The sequence below is a fragment of the Odocoileus virginianus genome, chromosome 17 (assembly GCF_023699985.2).
Source record: "Odocoileus virginianus isolate 20LAN1187 ecotype Illinois chromosome 17, Ovbor_1.2, whole genome shotgun sequence".
Lineage (NCBI taxonomy): Eukaryota > Metazoa > Chordata > Mammalia > Artiodactyla > Cervidae > Odocoileus > Odocoileus virginianus.
This window is the reverse complement of record NC_069690.1, coordinates 46,095,658-46,108,570: the sequence shown is the minus strand read 5'-3', so window position 1 is coordinate 46,108,570 and position 12,913 is coordinate 46,095,658. Positions and strand designations below refer to the sequence as shown.

At 56.2% G+C, this 12,913-nt stretch overlaps 1 protein-coding gene across 1 annotated transcript; it reads left to right on the top strand.

The window, feature by feature from the left end:
* The first annotated feature begins 393 nt into the window (after nt 1-393).
* NPTX1 (neuronal pentraxin 1) lies at nt 394-10,139 on the top strand. The gene is made up of 5 exons (XM_020875733.2): nt 394-994; nt 1,278-1,485; nt 3,570-3,814; nt 5,051-5,230; nt 5,998-10,139. Exons 1-5 carry the CDS (start codon nt 551-553, stop codon nt 6,217-6,219), a joined length of 1,299 nt encoding a protein of 432 aa, XP_020731392.2. The 5' UTR covers nt 394-550; the 3' UTR covers nt 6,220-10,139.
* The last annotated feature ends 2,774 nt before the right edge of the window (nt 10,140-12,913 follow it).

Here is a 12,913-nt window from a genome sequence, read left to right as displayed (position 1 = left end):
GAGTGTTCAGCCCAGCGGGGTGAACCGAATTCTGTCCCTCGGGTCCGCCGTGACCTCCCGTGTGCCTCAAGTCCCGTCGGAGATCTGGAGCAGCACGCAGGTGGCCCATCCAGAAGTCCGGGGCCGCGGCCCGGCCCACCCTACTCTCCACACCCGGCTCCCTCGGCTCTAGGCGCCTTCGGGGAAGCGGCGCAGGCTGGGACAGGGGCGGGCGGGCAGAGGATGATGCAAAAGATGCGGCGGGGCTGGGGCTTGGGGAGTAGTCTCCCCCACTGCGCGCCCCTGAGACCCCAGCCGCGCAGCGGGCCCGGGCCGCAGACAATTAAACCGGGATTCCTCCCCCGCTGACGTCGCCAGCGCCGAGGCCCCTCCCGCGGTGGCATAAAAGGCGCGGGCTCCGCAGCGCAGGCGGCAGTGGGGGCCGGACAGCGCGGCGGTGCGGACTGCGCGGCGGAGCAGCCAGCAGCGCGGCGCCCAGAGCGCGGGCCGCCCGCGGAGCCCCAGCCGAGCCGAGCCGGGCCCGGAGCGCCGGGTCCCAGCGCCCGCAGCCATGCCGACTGGCCGCGCCGCGCGCACCTGTGCGCTGCTAGCCCTCTGCTTCTTGGGCAGCGGGGCCCAGGATTTCGGGCCGACGCGCTTCATCTGCACCTCGGTGCCCGTGGACGCCGACATGTGCGCCGCGTCCGTGGCCGCCGGCGGCGCCGAGGAGCTCCGGAGCAATGTGCTGCAGCTCCGAGAGACCGTGTTGCAGCAGAAGGAGACCATCCTGAGCCAAAAGGAGACCATCCGCGAGCTGACCACCAAGCTGGGTCGCTGCGAGAGCCAGAGCACCCTGGACGCGAGCGCGGGCGAGGCGCGGACGGGCGGCGGCCGCAAGCAGCTCGGTTCGGGCAAGAACACCATGGGCGACCTGTCTCGGACGCCGGCTGCTGAGACGCTCAGCCAACTCGGGCAAACTTTGCAGTCGCTCAAAACCCGCCTGGAGAACCTTGAGGTCCGCGCGCGCCGCTGTTTCCCCTCTGGCTCACGCGCCCCTCTGCCCTCCCCTACCTCCATTCCCAACCCTACCTGACACCCCCAACCCGGGTCACGGCCGGGTGTGGATGCCTGGCTGAGGCCTCCTCAAGCCTGCGGGCCCCGCGAACGGGCACTAGCCCGAGCTCCCTGCCAGGCTGCCCCCGCAGTCGCCCTGAGGGGACCGCGCCACCGGCCTCCCGGCACGGTCCCTACACCACGCGTAACGATATGGTTTCCCCCCCGCCCTTGCACCCCCGCAGCAGTACAGCCGGCTCAATTCCTCCAGCCAGACCAACAGTCTCAAGGATCTGCTGCAGAGCAAGATCGATGACCTGGAGAGGCAGGTGCTGTCTCGGGTGAACACTCTGGAGGAGGGCAAAGGGGGCCCCAAAAACGACACCGAGGAAAGAGTCAAGATCGAAAGCGCCCTGACTTCCCTGCACCAGCGGATCAGCGAGCTCGAGAAAGGTAGTGGTCGTGGGGTGGGGTGGGGTGCGGTGGGGGGGGGGGGTGGGGGGCTGTCCTTGCATCCTGTCTCAGCTCCCTGGACCAGTGGGACCCGGCCTCTGGCCCTGGCTTCCTGCATAGCTCAGGTCGGGAGTGTAAAAGCCCTGACTCCTCCACCATCTCTACCTCAGGTTCTCCAGCTGATGTTCCTGGCAGGGCTGGGGTGCCCTGGGCTTGGGACATCTGGGGAAACAGAGTGAGAAAGGGTTCCCTCCCTGCTCCCCCGCCACACACACACTCACAGGAATTTTTCCAAGTCTGATCTGTTTAATCTTCAGCAACTTTGCACTAGAGCCATGGCTAGACCAAGTCCTCCCTGGCTAAGAAACCCTGGCTCTAGCCAGTCCCTATCCCCAGCAGAGAGCAGGGCACGGGCTGCGGCTGGGTCCTTCTGGTCCATGGCAAATCTGGGCCCAGAGCAGGCTTCCTCCCAGTTCCTTGGTGCCCCTGACGTCCTTTAGGGATTTTCAGGTCCCCCCCTCCCCAGCCCTGAGCACACGCCTATGGTTTTCTCTTATGAATGACCCAAGCTGAGGCATCTTGCATGCTGCCCTGCTGTTTCAAGTCGCCAACCCCAAGTCCCAGTCTCGCCCTGGGTGCACGGATGAGCTTGAGAGGCTCAGCCTTGAAGTCGCAGAAATCAAACAAGGTTGTAAAAGGGGGGGGGGGGGAATGCGAGGCTGGGAGCAGGGCCACGTGACCCTTCTCGGACTGCAAAGTGTGCTGGATGGATTTAAACAGTGCCATCTTAAGGCACATTATGTAACTGAAAAACAGATCGGGGAAGGGAGGAGGGAGAAAGAAGGGGGAGATTGGGGAAATGAAGAGCACCCCCTGGAGAGAGATCAGATCTGCTCCAAGGGCAAGGGGCTGCCAGCCTGAGACAGAAGGGGAACATGGCCAGCCCTGCTCTGTTCCCTGACATCTGGCTTAGAGGAAGGGGGTGGGGTAGCTGACCCAGTAGGATGCCTTCTAGAAATAATTCTTGGCCTAGAGGGCCGGTTTAGTGCTAGGCTCCCTGGCAGCACCCTGTGGATACCCTGGAGCTGATGGGTGTGTGTGCCTGGCTCTGGGCCGGGTGCCCATGCCCACTGCTGGGTTGGAATGTTTTGACTGGAATCAGACGCACCATGCCCCAGGCATAGCCACAGTGTGTGTGTGATTTGGGAGAGGGCAGACAGGCATTCCCTGGAGATGCTGCCGATGGACGGGGAGCTGGTGGCTGGGTATAAACGGGGGCGATGGGGCCCGGAGTGTGATTTTTCAGGAAACACACTGGAAGCTCGCCCTGAGAATGATTGGCATTGTACTCAAAGCAGTCACCTTAGGGGAACCTGGCTCTAGGGCCACCTTCGGGCTCCCTGCTGTCCTGCCCTCTCTGTAGGGGCAGACAGAGCTGCTTGAAGAGACTCGGAGGGGACAGCTCTCCTTCCTGTGGGGTGGATGGGATTCTGGAAACAGCCTGAGTCCTCAGGATGAATTGGCTGGGTCAGATGAGTGACCAGGGGCTGCAGTGTGTCCTGGCCTTGAGGCAAGTGTGACAGGCCCCAGGGGCCTGTTCTGAGCAGCAGCCAGCATCGTGGAATCAGGTTGGGCTCCCGGAGGGGCTACTCTGAGGGGAGCTGGCCTCTTTCCTGGTGAGGAGACCCCCTTCCTCTGCAGCCGCACCTTTGATCAAGCATTGCTTTACAGGGTGTGCCCTGACCCACTCCCTTCCCATGCTCGCTGCCCAGCTCAGGTGCAGATACTCAGAGCCCATTGTATATGGGCTCCCCCATCCCAGCCTGCCCACTGGGGCCACCATGTGGGAGCCAGACCTGGAGTGCAGAGACTGTGGGCCAGTTCTTTCGTTCTGGCTCTTTGCCCTGGGGCAAAGTACTTGACCTCTCTGAGCTTCGTTTTCAGCATTTACAGAACAGAGAGGAGTCTGCTTTGTCTGCATCACAGAGCCTGGTTGGGGGCAGGGGGGTTGGCAAGCCTGCTTCAGTCCAGGACAGGCACTTTGTCAAGGTGCAGGTGTCGGTACTGTGTCCCATCCTCTCCAGGTCAGAAGGACAACCGTCCTGGAGATAAGTTCCAGCTCACATTCCCACTGCGGACCAACTACATGTATGCCAAGGTGAAGAAGAGCCTGCCGGAGATGTACGCCTTCACGGTGTGCATGTGGCTCAAGTCTAGCGCAGCGCCGGGGGTGGGCACACCCTTCTCCTATGCCGTGCCTGGCCAGGCCAATGAGCTGGTCCTCATTGAGTGGGGCAACAACCCCATGGAGATCCTCATCAACGACAAGGTAGAGCCCCCACCCTTCCTTCTGGATTTGCAGGGCAGCAGGGTGAGGCCTCCGGGGCCCCAGTCCATGCCAGTGGCCGGGGCAGGTCTGGGTGGTATGAGATACACAGCCTCGGGTGTTACTGTGGCCCCGAGAGGAGAGTCCCCCCAGGCAGGGCTGAGGGAGGGGCAAGGGGAGGACTGGGAGAAAAGGGGAGGGGTACCCTTGCTATTCTCCGTGAATACGGGGAAGCTGGAACCCTCCCAGACAGAGGCCTCATGGATGGGGGTGGAGGAGGAGGATCCAGAGGCCAATCCATCCATCTGATCAAACCCTGACTTCCTCCCCCAGCTGGCCTTGGAGCTGACTTTTCTCCCCCATATTTGGGAGACCATAGATGCTGGGGGTGGTGGTAAGGATGCTCCCAGAGAGTCCAAATCGATCCTGCTTAGTCCCCTGCCCCTGGGAGGAGGCCAGGTCTGCATGAGCCCTTGGTAGAGGGCACCCTTTCCCTCCAGGGAACCCATCTCCATCTTGGCCCCCCGCTAGCTGTGGGGTTAGCTGTCAGCTCTCCAACTCCCTCATCGCCACGCCAGCTTTGGTAGTTAATGTCTAAAACCTGGACTGAGAATTGGAGTCCAAGCCTTTGCTCTTGATGCCTTGCCCAGAGAGGGCTGTGCCCTTCTGGGGCCCCATGTCCCCAAGTTAAAAGGATGTGAGGGTTCTTTTGTCAGCTGAAGCAGCCTCCCCGCCTGAAATGTTAAGAGTGGGAGTGAAATTCCAGGTCAGGGGCTGCTCTGAGCACTAAAAGGCATGGTGCCATCTCCCCTGGCATCTTTCAGAGTCTCTGTAAAAAGGCTGGGCGGGTTTTAGACCCAGAGGATCTGGCAATTAGAGATGGAGCGTTGGAAGAGAGGAGAGGCCCAGAAAGCAGCAGTGGAGTCAGGCCCCAGGGGTGGCTCATCAGAGGGCAGGTTTTGTGGACTGGCCCGGAGGGAGGAGGGTGAGTAGGAGTGAGGAGATTGCATATTCAGATCGATCTGGACAAACCGCCCCATTTCCTTTGTGATTCTGTGCTCCATCAATGGATGGGCCTGACAGTCCCAAGGGGCAGGTGTTGCAAGAACTCAGTAACGGGTTTTGATGTTTACTCTAAATACCTATGACTAGTAACTAGCTGAACTAGTAACTAGTGACGATCATTGATCCTGATGGTGCCCATTCCCATCATGTCCTGTATGTTGTTCTCCTGCCCAGGTGGCTAAGCTGCCCTTTGTAATCAATGACGGCAAGTGGCACCACATCTGTATCACCTGGACCACCCGGGACGGGGTCTGGGAAGCCTACCAGGATGGCACCCAGGGCGGCAACGGCGAGAACCTGGCACCTTATCACCCCATCAAGCCACAAGGCGTGCTGGTGCTGGGCCAGGAGCAGGTACAGGCTGTGGGGGGAAGGGGGGGTGGTGGTGGTGCTGGCTGCAGGGGGAGGAGCCCCAGAACCTGAGACTAGGCCAGAGAAAGGAGAGTGAGGGTGTCGGGAGGGAGGGGAGAGAGGAGAGAGGCAGCAGGAAGCGAAGTGGGAGGGAGCTGGAGAGGGAAGTGGTTCCCCCTGAGAAGTAGCCGTGGAAGCAAGTGATGCAGCAGTTTGGGCAAAGTCCCTGCTCTGAGTGGGTGCTTTCAGGAAAGGCAGGCAGGAGGGGGCTCTGTCTCCAGGCTCTCAACAACTGCAGCAATGCTCTTTGGCATGGGAAAGCCAATCGTGCACTTAGTGATGCATAATTTATTTCCTGGAAGTGGTTTGTCTCCCATTGGGCACCCAGGAGGGAAAGGCAGGCAGGAGAGCCCCAGGCATCCTGTTCTCGTTGGGCGGCTATGGCTGGCAAAGAGTGACATTAGAGTTTCTTGGGGAAAGGCAGGGAATGTAGGGGAGGCCCCCAGGCCCTGCTCCCACAGTTGTCCATGGACCCAACTGACACCCTTCCTCATTGGGCACCTCTCAGGTGCCCCCAGGAGAAACTCTGCATCCAGGGCAGAGGAGGCCAGCATCACTGCTGTTCCTGAGCTCCCTGCAGGGGAGGGATTGACGCTGAGACAGATGTGCCCAGAGGTGGGCGTGAGAACCATACCCGCTAGGGAGGCCCTCCTGATAGGCACCCACCGCTCTGACCCCCTCCACCCTCACCCTCTGCTTTTCTCTTGAAGGACACTCTGGGTGGTGGGTTTGATGCCACCCAAGCGTTTGTGGGTGAGCTGGCCCATTTCAACATCTGGGACCGCAAGCTGACCCCAGGGGAGGTGTACAACCTGGCCACCTGCAGCACCAAGGCCCTTTCCGGCAACGTCATCGCCTGGGCTGAGTCCCACATCGAGATCTACGGCGGAGCCACCAAGTGGACATTCGAAGCCTGTCGCCAGATCAACTGAGGCCTGGGGCTGGGCTGAGCCTCCTGGTCCCCGGGTCCCCAGCCCCTGCCCGCCTGCCCCTGCTTGTGCGGTGATGATCCGTCGTCTCTTCTTCTCTCCCTTTCCCCCAGGAATGACTCAAGGCCATCGTCCTCGCACATGCGCACACGCACACAGCCTGGTTTCGTCCTCGTGCACGTGAAGCAGGCCTGGCTCCCATCTGTCGCAGGTGTCCCCACTTCTCTCTAGGAGCCCGTGCTGTTTCTCAGGCATGCCCCGTTCACCACCAACACTGGCGGCTGAGACATTTTGAAAAATGCACACGTAGGTGAGAGGACCTGTGTGTGAGTGTGACTGTGTGTGTGTGTCTACAAGGATCTGTCTCTCGGGGGAGGCCTTCTCTTTTAAAATGAGGTATTCCTTTTCTTCTTTCTCTGTGGCTTTGGGACGTCTCATGACTGGTCTAATCTCTGTACTTGCCAACTTTGGTGGCCGCCCGTGTGCCTTGGGGCTGGTACAACTTCTCCTGCCATGCATTCATCTTTGTTTGCAAACCTTTTTCAGAGCGACATATCTCTATATTGATAGAATAAATATCTTTTAGCACTTTGTTAAAGGCTAGGGACCTCTCCAAGGAGAATTTGTATTTTGTCATAGAAGTAAATTCTCTCTGAAGGGTTGAAGGCAGACCGTGTCCTGCGATGGCACCACATGCTGGGAGCAGGCAGAGGAGGTGGCACCAGCCTCAGGAGCCAGGCATCCTGCTGTTGACCTCTGAGGACAGCACTGGGCCTGGGAGGCTGGCCTGCACACCCAGCGTGGCCAGCACTGGCCCAGTATCCCATCTGTGGCCCTCAGCCTTCCCACCTCCTCAAGCTCCCCTCCAGCGGCCAGCTGGTGACCCCAAGAGAGGAGCATCCCACCCATTGCCCAGGAAGCCAGGACCTCTGAACCCTTCCCCTTGGCCTCTGGCAGCGGACGACCTGAGGCTTCAGTGGGTCAAGTGGAGAACAGACCTTTTAGACCAGGAAAGCCACACTCTGATTGAGACCCAGCCACATAAGGCCGTAGCCAGTCAATGGGCCAGGTCCGTGGTAACTCTGACAGCCATATTCTTTACCCAGGCTGAGGCAAGCCCAGAGACCTCTCCATGGAGAGCTAGGCATGGCCAGGCCGGGGCCTGAAACCCACTCCCCATCTTATAGAGCTCAAGTTCTGATGCAGCCCCCAACCCGTCACCAACTGGTGACATTGACACCCAATCAGTGTCCAGAAGCTTTGACATTTTTTCTCCCCATGAAAAACTAACGTGTGCGTCTCCTTCTAGTCCTTCCAAGGTGGGGAGAAAAGTGTGTGTGTGTGTGTGTGTGTGTGTGCGTACGTGTGCGTGTGTGTTGAATGAGAGAGAGAAGAAGAGCGCTTAGACAGATCACGCCCAGGGGAGGGTGAGCTCCCTGCTTTGTTGCACCATCTGGGGGTCGCACACCCAAGGGCCACCTGGACTCTATCACCAAGAGTCTAATTAGCAAAAGGCTGGCAAGTCTTTCTAGAAATTCTACTGCACTGCCTGGCTCATCTACAGCTGCAGACATTTCTTCAGCAGGAGCAGGTGTTCTGTCTTCTGTTTTTTCCAGAGGCACCTGTCTCCTTAAACGCAGGTCCGTGTTGTGTCGGAAATCTAGTGCATCTGTGTGTGTCTGTGTTGGTGTTTCTGTGTCGGTGTCTGCGTGGGTGTCTGCACGGTACCCAGTCACCGTTCTGCAATGCATCACTCTCATGCCGAGGGTGCGGTCCAGGCGCCGGGCTGTGTGTTGTGGTTCAACAGTGGCTTTTTTCTGAGACCATTGTGCTTTGTCAGAGCCCGTCCAGCTGTGGCATCTGTGGATCTGCAGGGGTCTTCTCTGTTTGCATGTTCCTCGGGGCGGTGTGTCCCTTGCTTCCTCATTCTGGTGTGTGTCCCCTGCATGCATGAACTTCTCTGGTTCTGTGTTGTGTGCCCAATGCCACCCCTTGTTCTGTGACCATCCATGTAGCTACTGAAAATGGCTGGGTAAGCAAGCCAAGGATGTCGGAGGAGGTCACAGGAGAGACGGAGTCCCTCTCCCCCTCCCCACTCCCCAAACACACCAAGAAGTATTTTTAACGTGTAGGTTGAGAACAAGCCTAACATCGCCCGTGGTTGGGAGAGAGCGAGAGCTTGGAATCCCCTTCTAGACCAGATCAGCCCCACCCCTCACTTCAGCCATCTTGGAGCTGTAGGCAAGGCCCAGAGTGTGCTAGGTGCTCTCATTCGGCACCTCCCACCAGCCCCTGCCAATCTAGCGATCTACCGGACCCCAGACCACCTTCTGCCCCAGTGGGCGCGGTGGGAGCTGTCCGTTCAGGACCACAAGCCATCCTCTGCCCTAACTAAAGGTGGGCAGAGCACACCTGTGTCCCTTTGGCCTCCCCTCCCGGACCTGTTCACCCTTCTCACCCCTCCCCTGATGCATCCACGGTGCCAGGGACAGAAGCTGATGTTTAACTCCCTCCCCCGCCCCAACTGGAGCCTGTGCCAAGCCCCTGGCTCCCTCACTGTGTTAACACTTGGCACTTCGCCAGCCCCGAGAAAGGTAGATGACACAGCCACAAATCTAATCCACATAGTTTCCATCTACTCCTTAATCTGATTGATGTTCCCTCTTGCACTGAATAATACATGCCTATCTCAGGTAAGCCATTTTATAAAATAAGGAGATAAAAAAGCACTGTCGAGACAGTGTTTGCTTTTGCCGAGCTGGTGTCCCACAGCTCCCTGGGTGTCCGAGGCGGCAGAGCTACTGACAGAGGCTCTCCGGGCCCTCGGGGGCTTAGAGCCCACTTGAATCGTAAGCCTTCTTGCTTTTGATAACACAGTATTATTTCTCTTACTCTAGAAGAAAAAGTTTATTACCAAACAAGAGTATTTTTATGAAAGAAAAGGACAAACCTATAAATTAACTCAACCTATATTTCCCTTGAAAATACTTTTCAGGCTCCGCCAAAACGTAGAACTGAAAGCATGTATTTTGGAAGAAAGAGATACATTTTGTATGCTTTCTGTTCCTTTTGTAGATTCACAGTTTATTTTCTAAGACTGCAAAGATCACTTTGTCACCAGCCCTGGGACCTGAGACCAAGGGGTTGTATTTTGGGAGTGAAGGGGAAGGGAGAGGCTGGCATGAGGGTCACAGTTGTTCCAATGAGCTCCAGAGAGGGGCCACCTGTTCTCAAAGACATGTTGGGGACTGGATGTACTCTGGTCCTTGATGGTGGTCCCTCTGTCTCAGAGCTGACTTGTCAAGTGGAATGAGTAGAGGACTTGATGGTCAGTTCCAACCCTGATAGAAGAAACTAGGGTTCTGAATTGTGAACATTAAGAAGATGGTATCCTTTGTAATCTTACGGCAACCAAAACGTGGCTTAAAGCAGTCATGATTTCATCTCTTAAAACACAGTGTGTAAATTTATTCAACTAATGATGGGAAATGTATCACTTCCATGTACAGTGGACTTAAGTGCCATTTGTTGAAAGGGAACAAGTCATTGAGGAGAACAAAAAAGCCCAATACTTAGAGTCCCAATTTTGTCTTATTTGCCAAAAAAAAAAAAAAAAAAAAAAATCAAAAATGACAAAGCAAACCCCCTCTGGTTGATATTGTTACATTGTATATACTGTATAATAGGAAAGAGAATTGATGTATCTTACTTTTTCATTATTTGCTAACCAAAGCTGTACATTTTTCATATGATCCGCAGCCTTTTGGGTATCTAATGGGTCAAAACCATGGGACCTGCCACCTCCCATCAGCAGTTCTGGAAATGCACTATTTCTACTGGTATTCTTGCTTTTTTTTCATTTTATTGCTGAAATGACATGAATTGTTGAGTTTATTTTTACACAGTAAAGAGTGAAGAAAGACTGTGGTCTCCTTGGAATATTTCTTCTTTCCTCAAGCTTGCAAATGTCACCTCAACCTACTGGGCGACCTCAGAGGCCCTCCCAGGATATGCCTGCCTGACCATTGTCCTGTGCCCCTCAAAAATCCCGCAGCCACCTGGTGATAGTGGACATCAGGGGAGGGTAGGGGGCCAGCCCAATTCACAGGTGCAGCCGACACCAAGGCAGAGAGCGGTGAAGTGATTCTGCAATGTGTAGAGACCACACTGGGGCTTGGATTGCAGAGTATCTGCCCATTCCTCACCTCATCTGCAGCCCTGCTCCCTCCTGAGCTGATGCACTGCCCACTGCACACCTGGCTACAGGTCCCAGGTGGCCTGGGCTTGTCCTTCCAAGCAGCCCAGCTCTCCTTTGCTACATCCCTGCTGACCCATCCTTAGGGTTCCTGGGCTGTTTCCTTGCACTCAAGCAAGACAGCACCCCCAGGTTCACATAACAAGAAGATGGGTGATGTGGGAACCCTGGGCACTGAAAAGAACTCAGTTCCCTGGTCCCTCATTGACCAAGCTAGCCACTGGATGGACATGGAGCTGTGGAGCTGTTCCCTTCTGTGGGATAAAAGCAATGAGCAGGAGTCAAAATAGCCTGCCTGGTTGATTGGTCTCCCCCATGCCCCAACACACATGCCTGTGCATGCACACACACTCTACACACACACACACACACACACACACACACACACGCTGAGTTAACAGATGGGGCCTGGCCAGGACTCAGGATCTAGAGTTTGGTGGGGTATAAGTGAGCCGCACATTGCCTGGAGTAGTATGGACAGAGGGGGTTTGGCCTCAGAGCAGTTGACCACTCACCCTGTTGACCCTGCAGTAGGAACCCCAGTTGGGAGAGAGAAACCTCTGCCAGGCTGAAGACCCTGGGCCTGTTAGTTGCCCTTGGTGGGCAATGTCCACCTGAAGGCTGCACACATGTGGCCGAGCCCAGGGTTGTACTCAGTTCCAGCAGCTCCAGCCGACACACCACCTCTTTGCCTCCCACTCCCGCAAGTGCATAGTTATGTCTGTAATAACATCACTCTTACATTTCTAATTTCTATGAAAGTGCTCATTCAAAACTTCTGTATTTTTACTATCATCAGAAACAAATTACTTTCCCCACTTCTCACACCTGATCTTGGCACATCAAGGACTGAATTTAGGGGCTGTGGAGCAGAGAAGAGCAGCTTTACAGGGAGACAGCAAGTGGGAGCCTGGAGCAGAGGGACACAGGCTTGGGATTTCAAAGCTGGAGAGTGTCTCCAAAGCCATTGATGCCAACAGCCCATCAGATGCATGAAAATGTTCTCAGCTTACACACTTCCAATGATAGGGAACTCGCTATCCATAGAGACAGTCTGGCCCACTTTCAAACAGCTCCAGCTGGGAGTTTTTCTTTTTTCTTTTCTATCTTTCATATTTCTTTTCTGTTGTGCCCAGTTCCTTATACTGAGCTGCAGCTTCTATCCATCTGTTTGCACACATGGAGACAGCCCCCATGTTTCCTAGGGCTCAACCTTTATGTCTCTCCTGCACCACCTGGCTGACCTGCTCTAGGGGCACACTCCTCCCACCCCAGAAGTCCCCCAAGGGCAGCAGAGTATAGACCAATCCCTAGAGTGTCCTTGCTCTAGGAAGCTGGGGCTTGTGCATCAGCTGTGGGCCCCCCAGGGTAGGAGCAGCACAATTCAAGGAGTTCCAGCCTCCTCTATTTCCTTGTCTGCTCTCTGCAAGGTTCCCAGCGAATGGGCCTGTGCCCAGGAGTCCCCTCTCTGCAGACCTCCAAAGGAGTACAAAGCCACCTGGCTCTGTGGAGTTAACTGCTCGCTGGAAACAGGAATTAGAGAAGAAAAACGGTGGCTGTGGGGAAGTTAGAAAGGTTCTGGAACTCTTTGGAAGGCCTGTGGTTCTGAGCCCAGGAGTTGGCTTCTTTGTAGAAACCAGATGCCCTGTAAAAGAGACTGGAATGCTCAGCCCAGTCAACAAGGGTTCCTCTAGGGGCTGGAGTCAGCCAGAACTGCTGCCTTGACCTTAGCAGAACTGCCTCCCTCCCACTCCAAACCCTCACTAGGAGATTCTCTCCCTTTCACAGCTGGTGGTGCTCGCCTGGCCTCAGGCTCATTAGCTGGCTTTGCCAAGGGCCCAGGCCCTCAGGAGTCTCTGTGCTCCACCTCTGGAGGTGCCCTGGCAGTGCCGCCAGCCTCCAGGGGCCATTGGCATCCGCACTTGCATCATGCTCTGTGCCTGACTCATTCCTATGCTTTATCTCCTGTCATCCCAGTGGCTACCCTGGTGAGGAGCCAGTGGGGAGGCTGAGTGACCTGCTGAACTCGTGAGTGGCAGGGTGGGCACTCAGACTGCAAATCCCCTGTCTTTCCACACTATCTATAGGTTCAGAATTCATCTGCAGAGGTCAGCACCAGGGAGGCCACCCCCTCAAAGAGGACCTAGTGCCGATCTGAGCCCATGACCCTCTGACCAGATCTGCTCTTCCCTCGAACTTCACTGCTCCATCGTCAACCCTGACCCCGCAGGTTCTCACACACTCATGTGATGCACGTGGTGAGTTCCTGTGGCCTTGGATTCCCAAGATGCCCTTCCCCATGGAAGCAGAGCCTCCCTCCTCTCCTGATGTTCAAATAAATTGTTTCTAATAGTCTGATTGTTTCTAAAGTCTGGCATGCTGCATGCAGTCCATGGGGTGGCAAAGAGTCAGACACGACTGAATGACTGAACTGAACTGAAC